A 22,650-nucleotide genomic window follows, 5' to 3' on the forward strand; every position below is an offset into this window, starting at 1 on the left:
GAAAAGGTTATAATGGGAAATGGAAACACGCATAGAAAAGGTTATAATGGGCATTGGGAACGCGCATAGAAAAGGTTATAATGGGCATTGGGAACGCGCATAAAAAAGGCTATAATGGGCATTGGGAACATGCATAGAAAAGGCTATAATGGGAAATGGAAACAGGCATAGAAAAGGTTATAATGGGCATTGGGAGCACGCATATAAAAGGCTATAATCGGAATTGGAAACATGCATAGCAAAGGCTATAATGGGCATTGGGAACACGCATAGAAAAAGGCTATAATGGGCATTGGGAAAACGCATAGAAAAAGGCTATAATGGGAATTGGGAACACGCATAGAAAAGGCTATAATGGGAATTGGGAACACGCATAGAAAAGGCTATAATGGGAGTTGGGAACATGCATAGAAAAGGCTATAATGGGAGTTGGGAACACTTCATATACGCTTTTTCTTTGGTTTGCTGCCACAAGGGGGCGACGATGAGCACAGTGTAAAGAATGGGAAATGTATGCACTTTGAGGAAAGGGGATGAGAGTGCAAAAAAATAGCAAAATGTTGTTTGCTGGCTCATTGATGTGTATATACATGATGGCTGAAATTGCTCTTTAAGAAGTGACATTAAGAAAAAGTATAAGAAATGTAACACGGCTTCACCCCTTTTTTCTTTGTGGTTATTGGCTCCGGCGTCCTTTACTTGGCTATTGCACAGCAGACGTCTGGAAAAAAATACTTTGATATTTCCTGTCTTTAGGGGCGACCTCATACGAGGAATTCTGCAGCGGAGACAAAGAAACTTCAGAACAGGAGAGAAGGGGCGGCCGGACATCTCCCTCTATACTCACAGGCTTCACATTGGGTTTTCGGGGGAAGATCTTGCTCCATTTTTCTTACAAAAAATGATCTGGACAAGTATTTTCCTCATACTGTTCTGCAGCCATGTCCCCTGCAGCCAGGGTGGGGTACAGGAAAGTGAAGAGGATGGGACGGCTGAGATGGAGAACCAGCTCTCAGCTGAAGAACAAAGCAAAAAATTGGAAAAGGTAGGGGAATTTTTTTATTTAAAGTTTTAGTGATGTGACTTTTATGCCAAAAATGACTTTTGTGACTTGTCAGTCCACGCACAATAGTTTTTGTAGTGATATTGTCACGATGCAACTGTAGGATAATGAGGATCAGAAGATCCTATGCTGTCCCTCACGTTACTCCTGATGGTGGAGATGCCCGAGTCAAATTCCTGGATATGCTCCTGACCAGATCTAATCGCCCCAACTATGTGGCTGCGCCTATGGTCTGGTTTCTTAAAACTAGATAAGTGACCGAGTATTATCACCAACTGAGTAGGAGTTACAAAGTCTCGCTGATTGTCACAATACTACTTTGGGATAGTGAGGAACAGGAGATGCTATACTGTCCCTCACGCTAGGAGACGCTAGGCTATCCATAACCTCAGGATTACTCCTGATGGTGGAGATGCCTGAGTCCCATGCCTGGATATGCTCCTGACCAGATCTAATCGCCCCAACTATGTGGCTCTGCCTATGGTCTGGTCTCTGTACTGTTTTTTTCTTAAAACCAGATAAGTGACCAAGTATTATCACCAACTAAGTAGGAGTTACAAAATCTTATTGATTGTCACAATATTACTTTGGGATAGTGAGGAACAGGAGATCCTATACTGTCCCTCACACTATACTAGGCTATCCCTAACCTCAGGATTACTCTTGATGGTGGAGATGCCTGAGTCCCGTGCCTGGCTATGCTCCTGACCAGATCTAATCGCCCCAACTATGTGGCTCTGCCTATGGTCTGCTATCTCTACTTTTTTTGGGGGAGGGGGGGTTAAAACCAGATAAGTGACTGAGTGTTTTCACCAACTGAGTAGGAGTTACAAAGTCTCGCTGATTGTCACAATGTTACTCTGGGACAGTGAGGAACAGAGGCTCTTATACTGTCCCTCACACCAGGAGATGCTAGGCTATCCCTAACTTCAGGGTTACTCCTGATAGTGGAGATGTCTGAGTCCCGTGCCTGGCTATGCTCCTGACCAGGTCTAATCACTCCAACTATGTCTGGTCTCTGTACTTTCTGGGGGTTTTTTTAAAACCAGATAAGTGACCAAGTGTAATCACCAACTGAGTAGGAGTTACAAAGTCTTGCTGATTGTCACAATTTTACTTTGGGATACTGAGGGATAGGTGCTAATTTCATGCCCTTAGGCTATCGCTCACCTCCAGATTACTCTTAATGGTGGAGACACCAGAGTCCCATGCATTTCTATACTTTCGAAAAATACTACTCTAATACCCCCCCTCTTCCCAGGGAAGACAGCTGCGGTGAGAAACACAGATAAAGATACAGACAAGGGTAAACCAAAACTCTGACACTCTGCACACACACACAGGAATAGGCAATGAGACTCGGGAGAAAAGCAAGAGCAGGAAGGTAGCAAGAAAAGGTAACAAGGGTTAACGCCACAATTGCACAAAGCAATAAGCACTACTTCCACCAGATAGTCTTAAACACCACACCACACTGACCAACTAAGATAAACTATATAGGTGTGATTATTCAGCCAGCATATATAGGAGGGGAGCAGATGAGATTGGCTTCCCCACAACATGTGATCAAAAGGAGACTAAGCAACAAGTACAACAATCACCAGATAATTTGGTTCACAACACCAGACCAGTATAAAGAAGCTATAGCTGGCATAGAAGGAAGGATTCAGCCAGCATATATAGGAGGCGAGCAGATGTGATTGGCTTCTCCATAACATGTGATCAAAGGAGACTAACAAGCAGACTACCAGAGATTCATTCATTCTTGCTAGTCTGCCTATGAATCAGCACACAGGAGGTGTATGCCTGTATTGATACCAGACACCAGAGAATTTCTCAGGCGGGGTGTGAGAATCTGTAATCTGAACAGAACCTGACACTGACAACATGTGATCAAAAGAGACTAACAACCAGACTAGCAGGGATTAACTCTAGCTAGTTGCCTATGAACTACCACTCTGCAGGTCGATGCCCGAAACCAGAGAGGTTATCAGGCGGAGTGTCAGAATCTGTAGTCTGAACAGATCCCGATGCCACCATGACAGTTGTCGAAGTTTGTAAAAATCTCCTCGTGACATTTATTTTTAATGGACTCTGACCACACATTAAACATGGTCAACTATTCCACCAAACCATTCCCAAGAACAGTGGAGACTCCGTAGATCGGTACCCCATTATTCACACTTGTAAAAAAGTTGATTTTTGGGACTCTTTAAAATTGTGTATCACCGCCCACCGGATCCTAAAAGTTCCTATCACAACAGAATCCAGTTTGGAGATCAGGTTAACTTCAGTATTGTGCAGAGATGGATTTTTGCTCTGGAAGTGGATCCAGTCGATCGACACTCAGGATCAGGAGGGAGAAACTTTCTCTTTAAGACTGGATCACACATTATAGATGTACCACTGTAGCCACAATGTTTGCATGTAAGACACAAGAGCAGTGATTGGCTGTTTGGGTCAAGTGGATATATGTGATGTCATCACCCTGGGACGAGTAAACAAAGACCAGCAGAGACCATCAGGGCAGCAATGCTGTATGGACAAGCGATTTAACTGATAAATATAGGGTATTTTTCAATTTTTATCTCACTACTTTCTGTTAGGATAGGTTTTTTTTTTTTTTTTTTCATAACCGAGAACCCCCTTTAAAACATAAACATCTGCTTTCAGTTTCTCTTAGGTCATATAGATATTACCGTACCACCAGCAAAACATCCACTGATGCCCCCTAAAACAGAATCTAAGTTTTCCTTCAACGTCACGTTAATTTCTGTCTCTCAAAAAGAGAATGGGGTGATCCTTCCGAAGCCGGATGAGAAAGACGAAGATCAAGAAGAAGAGGAGGTTGAGGAGGCGGATGAGGAAACATCAAAGGAAGATGAAATGGTCCAACCTACGACTGTACAGCCAGCAACTACTCTACCGGCGGATGATAACTTAAACTACATCAGTGAGTATTTACAAGATATCTGGGGATATTTCCATAAGATCTGTAGATATTGAAGATAAAATCACCAATTTTATATTAATTACAAGATTTTCTTCAATAAATAGGACGCAGGAGGATTGTATGATGGAATAGAAAAAAACACTTTAAGGAGAACTTGTGAATTGCTCAAAAACTGTAATTAAATACTTGTAATAAAATCTCTGAACTCCCCTGATTCTGACGCTCTTTTCCGTTTTGCTCTACGTTGCTCTATCACTGAGATATTCACATTCGTTGCTTTGGAGAGCAATATGTGAAATCTCTTCTTGTAGTGCAACTGGGCGTTTCTTCACAGTCTTCTCTGGGGGTGTTTTCTTTCAATCCTTCCTCCAAGATGTTGCCAATCATAGCTTGGGAGCTGATCTATCAATCTCAAATTTTGCCAGGCTGTAATTTGCAGTGTCTAGGAGAAACGGGTAAAAGCACACAACCCCTGAAAAGACTCAGAAAACACCCAGTTGCACTACAAGCAGAGATTTCACATACTGCGCTCCAAAGCAACAAATGTGAATATCTCTGTAATGGAGCGACACAGAAAAAAATGGAAAAGAGCAGCAGAATCAGGGGACCTTGGGGATTTTTACAAGATATTTAGCTCTATTTTTTGAGTAATTGGCAAGTCCTCTTTAAAGTGCTAGGGCTCCAAAGGTAAGATGTTTCAAATCAAGAGTAGACATTTAAAATATATTAGAGACTATCCATGTTTTCAGGCTGCTCCTGCTATATGGTCACACATTGTGTTGCTCTAAACTCGCCAAGTGTTATGGCAGCATCAGACGCTGTTCGGACACCAGACTCTGACATTCCTCACTATACTTTCTTTGGTGCTTCTGAGCTGCACAGGTAGGTTCGGGCATCGACCAGCTGTGTGCTCATTAGTGATCGGACTAGCAGGAGCTACTTTCTGCTAGCCTGCGGGTAACCTTTTGGATCACATGTTGCGGAAGACCTAACTCATGTACTCCCCACCTTTTTAAGATGGAGGAATTTTTCTTCCTTTGCCGACTATAGCATTCTGCTACACCGGTTCGTGTGCTGTTGTTTTCCAGTCTCGTGTTGCTGGGTGTGCTATTGAATTCCTCCAGTCATCTGGTTATTTCCTCCCTGCTCTTAGTTTTCCTCCTTGTCACTTGTTGTCTGATAACTCTGTGTGAGCTGGCAGTGTGGTACAGTTTTGGTTTTCCCTGTCTATCACAATCTGTGTTTACACGCTCCTGTCCCACCCCACTCCTGGGTAGGGTGGGAGGGGGTACTAGATCAGGGCTGGTCAGGAGCAGGGGCAGGAAGGTGGCCCAGACATCATCACCATCAGATGTATCTCTGGGATCAGGGATAGCTAGGGCGTGAGGGTCCTAGGGATCTATCCTAATGAAAAGCCATCACTTATTAAGATAGGATTAACCCTTTAAGGGTCTAGTATAACTCGTCCGAGGATCGCCTCACAATGCTTGGACTGGCCACCAGCTCTCCTAACCCGAGCTTAGAAATACACACTGTCACCGCTCAGGTCAGGAGAGACGACTGCCAGTCTGAGAATTGTGATTGTTCCCTATGAGAATTAATTGAAATAAGAATAAAAAACTATTTTTTTCTTCACCCAGAAACAGCGCCACTCTTGTCCGTGGCCGCATCTGGTATTGCAGTTACCAATTCTTTACAATATTCTTAAAAAACTGGGACATTGTGAGTCACTGACCACAAACCACAAAGTCCACAGCCGCATTCTGCCAGAATCTTGCCAGGAAAACATAAGACTCGGCTTTATTTCTTTTACACACTCCTCTAAGTCTTCACTTCTAAGCATCAGCAATTTAATTTCTCAACATTTTTCTTGCAATTTGATCTTCTTGACGTGAATACAAACAAGCCAAAGACGGGACAGATTTCGGGGATTCTGGGAGACGTCCACGCAGGTTATCCACTCACCACAAGTCTGCGTTAGGAATTCAGTGCATGAAACCAAAGCACGGATCCAAAGGGGGACAAGACTCACTCCGTCATACACTGAAAAGACGTACACCTACAGTATGTGGTCATATATCATATATCCCATATATATATATATATATATATATATATATATATATATATATATATATATATATATATATATATATATATATATATATATCCCAATACATGGGATATAAAATCTAAAACAATATTGCCTATAGCCTTTATAAATAAAAAAAAATCTAAACATTGGTGTCTACAGCTCCAATGCAGTTGTTTGTGGTCTTTTTCCATGGTTACAGACTAAAAACAAACTGATCCTGCAGTCATTTGTTCCCAATGTCTTGCTAACCTATTGTCACTGGGGATTGGGGCTCCTAAACAGGCCCTCAGTCTAGCTGTCCCTTATCCCAGAGATACCTCTGGTGGTGAAGATGTCTGGGCCGCCTTCCTTGTCCTGATCTTATGCACCCACTCCCTCACCCCAGGGAGGACCAGGATAGGAGTGGTTGAAGCCACAGATATAGCTAAAGGGGGAAACCAAAACTCTATCACACAGCTAGCAGACACGGAGATATAAGACAATATGTGATCAAGAGGAAATAAAGAGCAGGGAGGAAATAACCAGTTGACGATAGGTTCTCCGCAGCACACATAAACTCACTGTCATGATCCAGGCCGGCTTTTCCCTGCTACGGTTATACCCAGCTCTGGCCTGGTCATGTCAGGGGTTAACTTCCCTTGCCTGGTTCTGGATCCCAGGACGCTATATCTTGCCTCTCTACCTATACGCTATATCTTGCCTCTCTACCTATGGCTCAGTGCCAGTGATATTTCTGCCTTGCAGCTTGTATACTGGCTCTGATGAGTGTTCCCGATCTGTCCTGCCTCCCTGCTACTGTGTACTGACTTGTACCCTCCCTCGTTCGTCTGCTTGTCCCGGTCCCTGACTTCCCGCTCGTATCTGTTGTTTGCGTTTCCCTCCGGTCTTGTCTTCTGTTCCTTGTGCGCCTTTGTGTTCCCCTCTGCATACCTGATCTCCTGGCTTCCGACTCAGTTCTGTTTTCTAACTTGGTTATGATCCTCCCTTTGCAGTGACTTGACTTTTCTGGCTACACCCTGACTCTTTGACTACTCTATTGCCCCCTGGTGGTTCGCCTGTTAACTGCCTGATGAAGTTACTATGCTCTACTTCATCTGTCTTTCTGTTACAGTGTGACTTTGTCTCTCCTTCACTACTCTGATGCCACCTAGTGGGAATACGCTGTACTACGCCTTACTGGCCCTTTGTACAGCGTGACACTCACCAGGAATTTGAACACAACAGCACACAGACCAGTTTAGCAAAAGCTATAGTCGGCATTGGAAAACAGGCTCCACCATCTTAAGATGGTGGAGTACCTGTGATAGGTCTACCATAACATGTGATCCAAGAGGTAACCAGCAGGCTAGCACAGATTAACTCCTGCAAGCCCAATCACTAATGAGCACCCACCTGGTCGATGCCTGAGCCTACCTGTGCAACTCAAAAGCACCAGTGAAACTATAGTGAAGAGTGTCAGAGTCTGTAGTCTGAACAGCATCTGATGCCGCCATGACACTCGGTGAGTCTAGAGCAAAACACAGACACCGACAGAAAAGGGCCCCTGTGCAAGAACAGTGTATGGGTTCTTTGTAGTCCAATAGTTCTGTCCATGACAGGTGCTGCTTGTGACTTTGGCGATCGAAATGGGACCTTTTATTTCTTGAAGCCCTGGTTGCACCAATGATACAGTTGTGCTCAAAAGTGTACATACCCCGGCAGATTTTTTGCTTTCTTGGCCTTTATTCAGAGAATATTAATCTTTTTTTCCGCTCATGGTTAGTGGTCGGGTGAAGACATTTATTGTCAGACTACTGTATTTCTCTTTTTAAATCATAATGACAACCAAAAACATCCAAATGACCCTGATCAAAAAAGTTCCCATCCCCCAGTTCTTAATACCGTGTATTGCCCCCTCTAAAATCAATAACAGCTTGAAGTCATTTGTGGTAGTTGTGGATGAGGCTCTTTATTTTCTCAGATGGTAAAGCTGCCAATTCATCTTGGTCAGATGGTAAAGCTGCCCATTCTTCTTGGTCAGATGGTAAAGCTGCCCATTCTTCTTGGCCCCTCCAGTTCCTGTAAATTTCTGGGCTTTCTTGCATGAATTGCGCGCTTGAGTTCTCCCCAGATTGGCCCAATGATATTGAGGTCAGGAGACTGAGATGGCCACTCCAGAACCTTCACTTTGTTCTGCTGTAGCCAATGACAGGTTGACTTGGCCTTGTGTTTTGGATCATTGTCATGTTGTAACGTCCAAGTACATCCCATGCACAGCTTCCAGGCTGATGAGTGCACATTTGCCTCCAGTATTTGCTGATAACATTCTGCATTCTTCTTTCCTTCAACATTGACCAAGTTTCCTGTGCCTTTGTAGCTCACACATCCCCACATCATCAGCAATCCACCTCCATGCTTTACAGTAGGAATGGTGTTCCTTTCGTCATAGGCCTTGTTGACACCTCTCCAAATACAGTCAGGGCCAGAAATATTTGGACAGTGACACAAGTTTTGTTATTTTAGCTGTTTACAAAAACATGTTCAGAAATACAATTATATATATAATATGGGCTGAAAGTGCACACTCCCAGCTGCAATATGAGAGTTTTCACATCCAAATCGGAGAAAGGGTTTAGGAATCAGAGCTCTGTAATGCATAGCCTCCTCTTTTTCAAGGGACCAAAAGTAATTGGACAAGGGACTCTAAGGGCTGCAATTAACTCTGAAGGCGTCTCCCTCGTTAACCTGTAATCAATGAAGTAGTTAAAAGGTCTGGGGTTGATTACAGGTGTGTGGTTTTGCATTTGGAAGCTGTTGCTGTGACCAGACAACATGCGGTCTAAGGAACTCTCAGTTGAGGTGAAGCAGAACATCCTGAGGCTGAAAAAAAAGAAATAATCCATCAGAGAGATAGCAGACATGCTTGGAGTAGCAAAATCAACAGTCGGGTACATTCTGAGAAAAAAGGAATTGACTGGTGAGCTTGGGAACTCAAAAAGGCCTGGGCGTCCACGGATGACAACAGTGGTGGATGATCGCCGCATACTTTCTTTGGTGAAGAAGAACCCGTTCACAACATCAACTGAAGTCCAGAACACTCTCAGTGAAGTAGGTGTATCTGTCTCTAAGTCAACAGTAAAGAGAAGACTCCATGAAAGTAAATACAAAGGGTTCACATCTAGATGCAAACCATTCATCAATTCCAAAAATAGACAGGCCAGAGTTACATTTGCTGAAAAACACCTCATGAAGCCAGCTCAGTTCTGGAAAAGTATTCTATGGACAGATGAGACAAAGATCAACCTGTACCAGAATGATGGGAAGAAAAAAGTTTGGAGAAGAAAGGGAACGGCACATGATCCAAGGCACACCACATCCTCTGTAAAACATGGTGGAGGCAACGTGATGGCATGGGCATGCATGGCTTTCAATGGCACTGGGTCACTTGTGTTTATTGATGACATAACAGCAGACAAGAGTAGCCGGATGAATTCTGAAGTGTACCGGGATATACTTTCAGCCCAGATTCAGCCAAATGCCGCAAAGTTGATCGGACGGCGCTTCATAGTACAGATGGACAATGACCCCAAGCATACAGCCAAAGCTACCCAGGAGTTCATGAGTGCAAAAAAGTGGAACCTTCTGCAATGGCCAAGTCAATCACCAGATCTTAACCCAATTGAGCATGCATTTCACTTGCTCAAATCCAGACTTAAGACGGAAAGACCCACAAACAAGCAAGACCTGAAGGCTGTGGCTGTAAAGGCCTGGCAAAGCATTAAGAAGGAGGAAACCCAGCGTTTGGTGATGTCCATGGGTTCCAGACTTAAGGCAGTGATTGCCTCCAAAGGATTCGCAACAAAATATTGAAAATAAAAATATTTTGTTTGGGTTTGGTTTATTTGTCCAATTACTTTTGACCTCCTAAAATGTGGAGTGTTTGTAAAGAAATGTGTACAATTCCTACAATTTCTATCAGATATTTTTGTTCAAACCTTCAAATTAAACGTTACAATCTGCACTTGAATTCTGTTGTAGAGATTTCATTTCAAATCCAATGTGGTGGCATGCAGAGCCCAACTCGCCAAAATTGTGTCACTGTCCAAATATTTCTGGACCTAACTGTATAACATTTATGGTTGTAACCAAAAAGTTCGATTTTGGTCTCATGACTCCAAATTACCTTGTTCCAGAAGTTTGGAGGCTTGTCTCTGTGCTGTTTGGCGTATTGTAGGTGAGATACTTTGTGGCATTTGCGCAGTAATGGCTTTCTTCTGGCAACTCGACCATGAAGCCCATTTTTCTTCAAGTGACTCCTTATTGCGCATCATGAAACAGCCACACCACTTGTTTTCAGTGACTCCTGTATTTCAGCTGATATTATTTATGGGTTTTTCCTTTGCATCCCCAACAATTTTCCAGGCAGGTTTGGCCAAAATTTTTGTTGGTCTACCTGATTGTGGTTTGGTTTTTACAGAGCCCCTGATTTTCCAATTCTTAATCACAGTTTGAACATTATCAATTCCTTGGATATCTTTTTGTATCCCTTTCCTGTTTTATACAGTTCAACTATCTTTTTCCGTAGATTTGTTGACAATTCTTTTGCTTCTTCATGACTCACAATCCAGAAACATCAGTGGCTGGTGAAAGATGCAAGAGTCTGTCTGGATCCCAAAAACTCACTCCGCTTTTATGCACACACTGATTATAAGCAAACAGATCACAGGTGAGGATGTTACCTTTATTACCCATTCAAACCCATTTGTGTGCCTGTTATCAGGCCAAAATCACCAGGGCGTGTGAACTTTTGATCAGGGTCATTTGGATGTTTTTGGTTGTCATTATAATTTAAAAAGAGAAAACACAGTAGTCTGACAATAAATGGCTTCACCCCACCACTAACCATGAGTGGAAAAAAGTCTTTGTGTTATCATCATTGATATTCTCTGAAAAGGCCAAGAAAGCAAATCTGCCGGGGTATGTAAACTTTTGAGCACAACTGTATAGGTGATTGGTGGAACCTGATGGATCGAAGGAGATTATTTGAGACTCTCTCCAAATTTGTTACCCAACCTTGACCCAGAAATAAGAGTTTGGATTCTACCGTAACACTTCCCGTTGGTACATACCATCGTCTCTTTGCCCACAGTGTCTCGTCTGAGTGGTATCGATGCGGCAATCCATCGCCTTAACGTCCAGTTCCACGGCCTCGACGTCAAAGTGTCCCAGATGTCTCAGAGCGTGTCCACCATGAGGACTAAGCTCGGTGAAGCAGAAGACACCATCGCCACAGTGTCTGAGATGAATGCAAGAAATCAAAGACAGATTGGACAGATTGAAGGTAGGATTGCCAAGAAGGAACATGTGTCAGGCTGTTGTTTTTTTTTCAAGTTAATGTCTTGTTTTAATTACAATATTCTGTACTTTTCCGAGGGATCATCTGTTTCTTGTAGAGGTATGGCTTTCATTATGCACAAGCCCCCAAAAAAAAAAAAGACAAGCAACAAACGGAAAGGAAATAAGGAAACAAAACCGGTCAGTCCAAAAACTTCACACTAAAAGGGACCTTAGCTGGTAAAGTGTCCACTTGTACCTTTCGGCAAATGTTGCGATGGACTCTAATTTTCCCAATCCAAAGGAAAATTGGACTTAATTTCACACTAAACCCCAAAAATGGTTCGAACAAAATTGTTGGCACCCTTAACTTAATATTTGGTTGCACATCCTTGAGATTAAGTAACTGCAATCAGTCGCTTCCTGTAAACATCTACAAGCTTCTTCCTCCTCTTACCAGGAATTTCAGACTCTTCTTTATAAACATCTCCAGGTCTCTAATATTTGAGGGCATCTTCTCTTCTCCCAACAGCAATTTTAAGATCTCTCCACAGGTGTCAATGGGATTTAGATCTGGACTCATTGCTGCCTCTTCAGAACTCAGCAGCGCTTTGGTTGCATCCATTTCTAGGGGCTTCTTGAAGTGTTTGGAGTCATTGTCCCATGACCTCGGATGCACACCCAGCTTTCTGACATTGAGCACTACATTGCCACCCAAAATCTTTTGGTGATCTTCACATTTCATGATGCCTTGCACACAGACAAGGCCCCCAGTGCCAGAGGCAGCAAAACACCCTAAAAACATCTCTGCCCTCCACCATACTTGACTGTAGGTATTATGTTCTTCTCTTTGTAAGCCTCATCCCGTTTTTGGTAAACAATAGAATGATGTGCTTTACCAAAAATCTCTCTCTTGGTCTCATCTGTCCACAGAAGGATTTTGGTTACTCACATACATTTTGGCAAACTGCAGTCTAGCTTTTTATATGTCTCTGTCGCAGTGGGGTCCTCCTGGGTCTCCTCCATAGTGTTTCATTTCATTCAAATGTGGAAGGATAGTTTGTGCTGACACGGATGCCCCTGAGTCTGCAGCACAGCTTGAATTTCTTTGGAACTTGATTGGGGTAGGTTATCCACCATCCTGACTATCTTGCGCTGCAGGCTTTCATCAATTTTTCTCTGCCGTTCACATCCAGGAAGATTAGGTAAAGTGCTATGGTTTGTAAACCTCTTGACAATGTTGTGCACCATGGACAAAGGAACATCAAGATCTCTGGAGATGGACTTCTAACCTTGAGATTGTTGATATTTTTCAACAATTCGGGCTCTCAAGTCCTCTGACAGTTTTCTTCTCCTCTTTCTGTTCTCCATGCTTAGAGTGGAACACAAAGACACACAATACAAAGACTGAGTCAACTTCTCCCCTTTTTATCTGGTTTCAGGTGTGATTTTCATATTGCCCACACCTGTTACTTGCCCCAGGTGAGTTTGAATGAGCATCACATGCTTGAAGCAAAATTGTTTATCCCCAATACTGCCCATTTTAGGGGTTTTGTGTGAAATGATGTCCAACTTGCCTTATGTTTTTGTTAACCTTTATCGCCCCTTGTTAAAGTATAACTTTTAGCATGGATGGACAGTTTTGCTAAAGCTGGAGAGGTACAGGTTGTAGAGTTGTGGATCACTTTCCTACAATATTATCAAATAAGGGAGAGGAGAGATCAAATAAGACGGTAATGAAGCATCAATCAATGGCATATGACGTACCTTTCCTTTACGTAAGCCCCATGTCGTATGCTGATCACAGAGGTCAGATGTTGCCCAACTGTTTGATAGCTTTTCAGTTGTCTCTGAGCTACTGGGAGGAGACTAGTTCACAGCCCACAAAGAAATGAAGTATTTTTGTATTTTTGCTCTCCTGTGTGTGTGTAGCACATGGAGTACAATATACAACAGTACCGAGCAGTGTAGCTGCAAATCCAGCTTAGGGATGAGATAAAACACTTACTGGAAAGCAACACTTTCTGAGCCCCCCCTTCACCAATTTATTTCACTGCTCCCCTCCTATAGATTTCAAAAGGCAGCTCTAATCTGATTCATTAGTGAGCTGGCAATCTTTTTTATTTTAATCAAGATGGATTTTAGAGTGAATGATTAAGTTCAGCAGGAAAAAGGGAAGAGAAAGTGGAGAAAAAAACAGATTAGAAGTAGATCATTAGTGGAGAAAGAATCAGATTAGAAGTGCTCATAAGTGGAGAAAAAAGCCATTTAGAAATGACTGATAAGTGGAGAAAGAAACAGATTAGAAGTGGCTCATAAGTGGAGAAACAAGCAGATTATAAATGGCTCACATGTGGAGAAAGAAGCAGATTATAAATAGCTCATACGTGGAGAAAGAAGCAGCTTAGATACGGCTCATAAGTGGAGAAAGAAGTAGATTAAAAGTGGCTCATAAGTGGAGAAAGAAGATTAGATACGGCTCATAAATGGAGAAAGAAGTTGATTAGAAATGGCTAATAAGTTGAGAAAAAAGCAGATTAGAAATGGCTAAGTGGAGAAAGAAGCATATTTCTCTGATAAGAGAAATTACAACATTTCTTATAGTCGCTTGTGCTATTGATTTATGCATAGTATGCATTGTAATCCAGCAGCTCAGGGGTCCTGACCGGGAGGGTCTTCATGTTTATTATGACTCTTTCTAAAAAGTTGTTTCTTACAGAAACTTCTGCGCTGGTTTTTGGAATCTACTTTACGAAATGTATCCCACGGTTTTGTAAACAAGATGACAGACCCGTAAGCAAGATCAGCACAAACTCATCCTGTCCTATTACATGCATGGTTACCATCTGATGATATTCCCCTTTAAGAACGAAAGAGACACTCTATTTCACCTGGCATTCCTGCTGAGAAGACGCTGTTCCAACCTCTCGCTCAGCTGGAAGCCATCTTCTGCAGAAGTTAACCGTGCCAGAATTTGCTTCTCAGACGTGATCCTGCGGGGCGATTGACTATTGTACAATTCTTTAGGCTGTTACTATAAAAATGCAGGACACAAGTAGCCGAGGGGGTCCTAATCCCATTACACACAGGTCTCTTTATATTTGATTAATGCCAAAACTTTCTACGACCCCATAAAAGTACAAATCAAGGGTAATATCTACATGAGCTCAGTTGTAACCCAAACTGAAGACAACCCTGTGCCATGGCTAATATGTAGAGCCTAACAGTTCAGGTCAGGAGACCAAATGTTGGGTCAGGTATGGTTGTCTGAGCTTAGCCAAAAGATACGTACCGGAAGACTCAGCTAAACAAGGAAGGTCTCATTCAGACACCAAGAAAAATGGGTTATGCATTGACCCTATCCTCAGGATGGGTCATTAATGTGTGACTGGTGGGAGTACCCAGAACCTCCACCGATCAACTGTACGTGGTGCCACCACTGGCCAAAGCTACCAAGTACATCTCCGTCGATGGGATAAGGGCTACCCTATATTCGATGCAATATGATTGTGGATATGCAGTACGCAGCCAAGGCTACTCTACAGTATTTCTGGCCAACGGCTGCACCGGGAATAGCTGATCGGCGGGGGTACCTGGTGTCGTACTTCCACTGATCAGACACTGATGACCTACCCCAAGGATAGGTCATGAATGTTAACGCTCCGGAGAACTCTATCTTGAAATATAAAGTTTTCTACGACCCCATAAAATAGAAATCAAGGGTAATAATCTACTTGAGCCCACTTGTAACCCAAACTGAACACAACCCTTTGCCATGGCTAATATGTAGAGCCTAAAGGGTGTTTTACATGCTGCAACATCGCTAGCGATCTCATTAGCAATGTGACACGCCAGATAGCAGATAAGTTTTGCCGAGATCGCACATAGGTCATTTTTTATAGCGCCGGTCACATGTGCGATCTCTGCAAAATCGTATGTGCGATCTGGCGTGTTACATCGCTAACGAGATCGCTAGCGATGTCGCAGCATGTAAAGCACCCTTAACAGTTCAAGTCAAGAGACCCAACGTTGAGTCAGGTATGGTTGTCTGAGCTTAGAAAAAACTATGCACCGGAAAACTCAGCTAAACAAGAAAGTTCAGGTCAGAAGACCCAATGTTGGTTCAGGTATGGTTGTCTGAGCTTAGCCAAAGATAAATACCGGAAATATCAGCTAAAGAAGAAAGTTCTCATTCAGACACCAAGAAAAATGGGTTAAGGATTGACCTATCCTCAGGATGGGTCATTAATGTCTGACTGGTGGGAATACCCGGAACCTCCACTGATCAACTGTACGTGGTGCCACCACTGGCCAGAAGCTACCGAGTACATCTCCGTCAACAGAATAAGGGCCACCTTATATTCGATGCAATATTATTGTGGATATGCAGTACCCGGCCAAGGCCACGCTACAGTATTGCTGACCAATGGCTGCACCGGGAACAGCTGATCGGCGGGGTAAGAAACAAGAAAGTTCAGGTCAGGAGACCCAACATTGGTTCAGGTATAGTTGTCTGAGCTTAGCCAAAGATACATACCGGAAACCTTAGCTAAATAAGAAAGTTCTCATTCAGACACCAAGAAAAATGGGTTAAGCATTGATAACCTATCCTCAGGATAGGTCATTAATGTCTGATTGGTGGAAACACCCGGCATTTCCACCGATCAACTGAACGTGATGTCGCCACCGGCTGGAACTACCTAGGACATCTCCGTAAACGGAATAAGGGCCACCCTCTATTCGAAGCAATATGATTGGGGATATGTAGTACCCAGCCAGGGACACTTTACAGTAGACAAAGCTGTGCAGAGTAATTCTGGCCAGCAGCCGCACCGGGAGCAGCTGAACGGCAGGGGCACCTGGTGTCGTACTTCCACCAATCAGACATTGATGACCTACCCAAGGATAGGTCATCAATGTTAAAGTTCCGGAGAACTCTATCTTGAAATATAAAGTTTTCTATGACCCCATAAAATAGAAATCAAGGGTAATAATCTACTTGAGCCTACTTGTAACCTAAACTGAACACAACCAAAGCCTCTGCATATTAGCCATGGCACAATAGTTCAGGTCAGGAGACCCAACGTTAGGTCGGGTATGGTTGTCTGAGCTTAGCCAAAAGATACGTACCAAAAAACTCTACGAAACAAGAACGTTCTCATTGAGACACCAATAAAAATGGGTTAAGCATTGATAACCTATCGTCAGGATAGGTCATTAATGTCTGATCAGTGGGAGTAGCCGGCACCTCCACTGATCAACTGTACGTGGTGCCGCCCCTGGCCGGAACTACCTAGCACATCTCCATCGACAGAATAATGTGCATATCCAGTACCTGGCCAAGGCCATTCTACAATATTTCTGGCAAACGCCTGCACCGGGAACAGCTGATCGGTAGGGGTACATAGTGTCGTACTTTCACCGATCAGACATCGATGACCTATCCCAAGGATAGGTCATCAATGTTAAAGTTCCGGTCAACTGTATCGTGAAATATAAAGTTTTAGAAAGTTCTGAAACTTTTAAAGTACAGGTTTGTGCCCATCTTGGACACAGGATATGTCATAAACGTCCAATAGATGTTGGTCCTACTGCTGGGACTCAAGAATGAGAACCACTGGGAATTGAGTGGTGGTTACATAAGAGCTCCAAAATTGCCGAGGAATTTTTGGAACTTTAATACAAATAAATAGAGAGCCACTCAAGAGCAGCCACCTACCCACTGCCAACAGTGTGCGACTGGCCTTGTTCTAGAGATTTGGCAAGTAAAGTCGAATTCTCCTTAAAGGCTCTCAGATGGAGATACTGTAGGCCATAACCCTACTCCGATATTTTCTAGAAACTACTTTGATTTTCTCTATTTTTTCCAGGTTGCTTGAAGGGTAAGCGATACTACCGAAAGTGTTATCTCATTTTTCAGCATTTCGAAAACTACGCGACTGCACAACAGCTTTGCCACAGCCGAGGAGGGAACCTGGCGATGCCAATAGACGAGAATGAATTTGCCGTTCTGGCAAAGTATGTTCACGATGCTTTCTTCCCATTTAATTGGCCCATCTGGATTGGGATTCACGATCGACGCTCGGAAGGGATGTACACGTTTGAGAACAGCCATCGAGTCTCCTATTTCAATTGGTACAAAGATCATTTGGTGACGCAGCCAAATGGTGGCGCTCTCGAGAACTGCGTGTCCATCTCATCGGATGACGGAAAGTGGTGGGACAATGACTGCTCGCGGAGGATGTACTACATCTGCGAGTATTGAGCGTTGGGGTAAACCAATGGTTGTAGCATCTACGTCACGTTTCTGGTAGTTGATATCTCAGGTATCCATATGCTTTCTATATACGACAGCTCCTTCACATGAGTGCAGGCACATTGATAGAAGATTCAAAAAGTTGATTTATTAGGTTTGTTTTTCTCAAGATTAATTTTGATACCTTAATAAGGATGAAACATTTCATCAATCCTTACTTTTACCACCAGTGGAAGCGTTTTTCTCCACTCGAAAGTGATCCTTCAGCCAATGGCTGATGCTTAAAGGCCATTTTCAAGTGTTTTTACCATCTTCAAAAATGGACATTGTCAGATAGTGCTTGGAAATCCAAGCGATTTTACAATTTACTGCTTATTAAAATTTTCAGCCATTCTTGAGATATTAACACTTTTCTTTTGTTTACAAATTGTTGCCTCGGAGACTGACCACTGCTGTTAGAAAGCAGAACATGCACAGTGCTTACAAGCTCTTATTTTTGAGCCTATAAACATTATGTTGGAGCCGTCCAGGATCATTGGAGCTTTTTTACCTCGGAATCCAGACCAGCTTCACAATAATGCTTACAGCAGCGGAGGTCGGTCTCCTAGGCAACGAGGAAGAAAAGTGTTGATATCTCAAGAACAGTTCGAAATTTTAAGAAGCAGTAAATTGCAAAATTGCTTGGATTTGCAAGCACTATCTGATAATATCCATTTAGAAAAATGGGAAAAAACTCTTTAAATAATGAGATGATCGCCCATCACAAAGTAGTGAACTACATAAACACGTAATTCCATTCATTTGAAAAATGTAGTGAGCTTTTAGTATCCTGTGGACCAGGGCATGGTAAATTGGAACCAATAGTGAATTAGCTTTTCTCCTCCTTCCTGCTGGAAATTCAAGGGGTTTTCTATAATATAAACTGTATTTTGCTAATGGAAAAAAAAAAAGATAAAAGGAAGTTGCATATTTATCTGTTGGATCACCTTCTGCCATCACAGTTTTTCTCTGGTTACCCGGTAGTGATGCAAGCCAAAAAAGAGGGAGGAGAACCATGGAGCCACCTATATAGTTTGGCATGAACAAACATCCCTAGATCATGTTCCATTCAAAGCTACAGTGTTTGTAGGCTAGTGGCCAAAAAGCCGGTTCCGCCAATCTTGGATTATTCACCCATCTATTAGTTTGAGGCATGGGGGACCACAAATAGGTCAATTCTACAGCCAATTATTGGTCTCCGTCATCATTGTTGAGAACACATGGATGAACGGCACTGGATTGGGAATTTAGGTTGATGATGGGACGAACTACTACTAGGTGTCACCAAATGCAACTACAGTAGTGATGGGAAAGTCAACCAATCCAGAGGTCAGGAGCCAGGAGGTCACATATGGAACACAGAGATGAAGCAAAGCCGAGGTCAGACCACAAGCTGGAGGTAAGAAGCCAGGAAGTCACGTAAGGTACACTGGGGGTAAGCAGAGCCGAGGTTAGAGTACAAGCCAGAGGTCAGAAGCCAAGAAGTCAAATAAGATACACTGGGGAAAAGCGGAGCCGAGGTTAGAGTACAAGCCAGAGGTCAGAAGCCAAGAAGTCAAATAAGATACACTGGGGAAAAGCGGAGCTGTGGTCAGGGTACAAGCCAGAGGTCAGAAGCCAGGAAGTAAAGTAAGGTACACTGGGGAAAAGCAGAGCCAAGGTCAGAGTACAAGCCAGAGGTCAGGAGCCAGGGAACAAAGTCAGAATCAGGACCATGGGAGAAGGGTAACAACAGGTCAAGGGTAGGACGACAAGATTAAAGCACAAACGGGAGCCACAGCACTTACTGTAGGCAGGAACTACGACTGGCGGCATTCTGGGTGAGGTTGCTCTGTAATGAAGCAGATCAATCACCCGAAATAAGGCGCCTGGAGAGAGGCCCCTCTCAACACCAGTGCAGGAATTGAGGACGGAAAACCACCGATCCACTGGCATAAAGTACAAAACAGATCACCGACTCTGCTGGAGCGCAGAGCACCATGGATCAGAAGCATGACAGATGACTGCGTCAGGAATTTATCTTGATGACACTTGGATGTACGGCACTGGGTTAGGAATTTAAACACTTAATTTAATTTACATTTGTTAAATTATATCCCGTTCCGTTATTTGAATAATATTATATATATTGTGCAACACCCGTTGATCCAACGCAGGCCACTGTGTGAGTCATCATCTGCTCCGGAAGTGATGAATGTGCCACAGATTTTGCCGGAGTGTTGAACATAACTGGAACAGGATGTCCTCTATGAAACATCCGATGTCGTGTTGCTGCAGCCAATCTTCAGCTGTCCTATGACACCGAGGTCGATACTTAAAAAAATCTTATCAGAAAACCCCTTTAACTATAGGGCCACTATAAGTCGATGTGATGAAAGCCTGCAGCCGGAGGACACGAGGCCGGGATCCGACTCCCTTTACCCCCGCAGATCAGCTGTTTTCGGTGCCGGCGGCAGCAGCTGAAAATGCTCAGTTCCGGATCTGCCCTGTCAGCTGATAGTGGCTGCAGCCGGGTACCACACATCCGCCTCCTATTGATTTGAATCAGAGGCGGATCTGCAGTACCCGGCCGCGGTTGCTAACAGTTGATGAGACAGCTCCGGAACTGAGCATTGTCAACGGCTGCCGCCGGCACAGAGAGCAGTTGAGTGGCAGAGGTGGCGGGTGGCGGACCCTGGCCAATCAGCCATTGATGACCTATCCTAAGGGTACCATCAATGTTAAAGTAGTGCTCAGCTTTTTTAAGACCTATGTGCTAAACACCACACATAATGAATTGGGGCATCAATGCATAAAATTACCTTTTGTCCATAGATAGTAGCTCTATGAATGAGATAAGAGCGTGCGCCAATATTTCACAAGGTCTCCAGCTCATTAAATCTAGAACATATATATCGTTTGTATTTTTTCCCACAAACACTTTGTTCTACAACAGATAATACAACTTTATAATAGTATTTGTCTGTCTTCTTTTACATATGAAGGAAAACGCTCTCAAGGTGCAACGTACACAATGTTCCATGGGAAAAAACAATTGTGCATAAAACAAAACTTTCAAGCTAGCGCTAAAGAGTCTTTTACTCCCTCTGGAGAAGAGCTACTTTGCGTACGGAGCCTATGGAACAACATAAGCCAAGTAGATCCCTTCTGGAAGAGCCAGGGTCAGCATTTTATTTAGTCGGGGGGACATTCATGGAATAAATACAACCATGTTGAAACCACCTTGCCTAAAAAGTTGCAATTTCAGCAAAAAATTCTACATCAACCTGCAACATTTGATACATTGGTCTCCAGCTTTATTTGAAGGTACCTCTGAAGGTGTGGATGTCTGAGCCGCCTTCATGACCCTGTTCCTGGACTGACCCTCAGACTAGGGGAATTCTAGCTATCCCTTATCTCAGAGTTACCTCTGAAGGTGAGGATGTCTGAGCCACCTTCAAGACCCTGCTTTTGGATGGGCTCATAGACTAGGAGGACCCTAGCTATCCTTTATCTCAGAGTTACCACTAAAGGTGAGGATGTCTGAGCCACCTTCCTGACCCTGCTCTTGGAGTGACTCTCAGACTAGGGGGAACACTAGCTATCCATTATCTCAGAGTTACCTCTGAAGGTGATGATGTCTGAGCCGCCTTCTTGACCCTGCTCCTGGACTGGCTCTCAGACTAGGGGAATCCTAGATATCCCTTATCTCAGAGTTACCTCTGAAGGTGACGATGTCTGAATCACCTTCATTAACTTGCTCTTGGACTGGCCCGCAGACTAGTGGGACCTTTGCTATCCCTTATCTAAGAGTTACCTCTGAAGGGGAGGATACCTGAGCCGCCTTAATGACCCTGTTCCTGACCGCTCTGATTTTATACGCCCTTACCCCAGGCGAGGGCCGGGACAGAAGTGTGATTAAACCAACAGAGATAGACAAACAGGGGAAACCAAAGCTCTCTCTCACAGCACGCTCACACAAAGGTAAAAGACAATAAAAGGTAAAGGGGGGAAAAAAAGAGCAGGGAGGAAACAAGATGACGAGAAAATTCCACAACTCTGATCACAAGCAGGACTGAGACACAACAGGACATAGACCAACACAGCAATAAACTATAGTCGGCATGGGCTGTTCCTGACCAGCCCTGATTTTATACCCCCTTACCCCAAGTGAGGGCCGGGACAGGAGTGTGATTAAACCAATAGAGATAGACAACCAGGGAAAACCAAAGCTCTATCTCACAATACGCTCACACAAAGGTAAAAGACAATAAGAGGTAAGGAGGAAAAAAGAGCAGGGAGGAAACAAGATGACGAGAAAATTCCACAACTCTGATCACCAGCAGTCCTGGGACACAACAGCGCACAGACCAACACAGCAATCAACTATAGTCGGCATGGGAAGACAGATTCCACCATCTTAAAAAGGCGGGGAGTAAATGCGATAGGCTTCCAACATGTGATCCTAGAGGTAACCAGTAGGCTACTTGCTAGCCTGATCATTAATGAGCACACACGTGGTCGATGCCCGAGCCTGTCTGTGCAACTCAGAAACACCATAGTGTGGAGTGTCAGAATCTGTAGTGTGAACAGCGTCTGATGTCGCCATGACACTCGGCAAGTTTTGAGCAAAACTCGGTTTGACTCTAAAATTGAGATGAGCACGTCTTTATTCTCCACCATCTGAGTACACCAGTTAGCGGGTGTTTTTACAAAGACTTTTTACTAAGATTTGCAGGTATTATTTTACGCCTGACATCTAGTCATTTTCCATGGTGGTAGAGATGTAAAAAAAGTCAACCAACCTTCAAGAACACTCAGCGGGGGGGCACAGATTTAAGCAGCATGGGATTCTTTCTGTTTAAGACAAAAATGTCGTTTAGACCCCCACTGTTCCAAAATTGAAGCAGCTTCGCGCCGGGACAAAGGAATAATAAACTCTACGACAAGGA

At 43.5% G+C, this 22,650-nt stretch overlaps 1 protein-coding gene across 2 annotated transcripts; it reads left to right on the plus strand.

Moving 5' to 3' along the window:
- Positions 1-798: 798 nt before the first annotated feature.
- Positions 799-20,317, plus strand: CLEC11A (C-type lectin domain containing 11A). Of its 2 annotated transcripts, XM_075328913.1 has the most exons (4): positions 799-1,045; positions 3,737-4,016; positions 11,240-11,431; positions 17,295-20,317. In XM_075328913.1, exons 1-4 carry the CDS (start codon positions 902-904, stop codon positions 17,687-17,689), a joined length of 1,011 nt encoding a protein of 336 aa, XP_075185028.1. In that variant the 5' UTR covers positions 799-901; the 3' UTR covers positions 17,690-20,317. The 2 variants fall into 2 exon arrangements, with proteins under 2 accessions (XP_075185028.1, XP_075185030.1); XM_075328915.1 differs by lacking the exon at positions 11,240-11,431.
- Positions 20,318-22,650: the final 2,333 nt, after the last annotated feature.

Source organism: Anomaloglossus baeobatrachus, chromosome 11 (assembly GCF_048569485.1).
Source record: "Anomaloglossus baeobatrachus isolate aAnoBae1 chromosome 11, aAnoBae1.hap1, whole genome shotgun sequence".
In the NCBI taxonomy this organism is placed as follows: Eukaryota; Metazoa; Chordata; class Amphibia; order Anura; family Aromobatidae; genus Anomaloglossus; species Anomaloglossus baeobatrachus.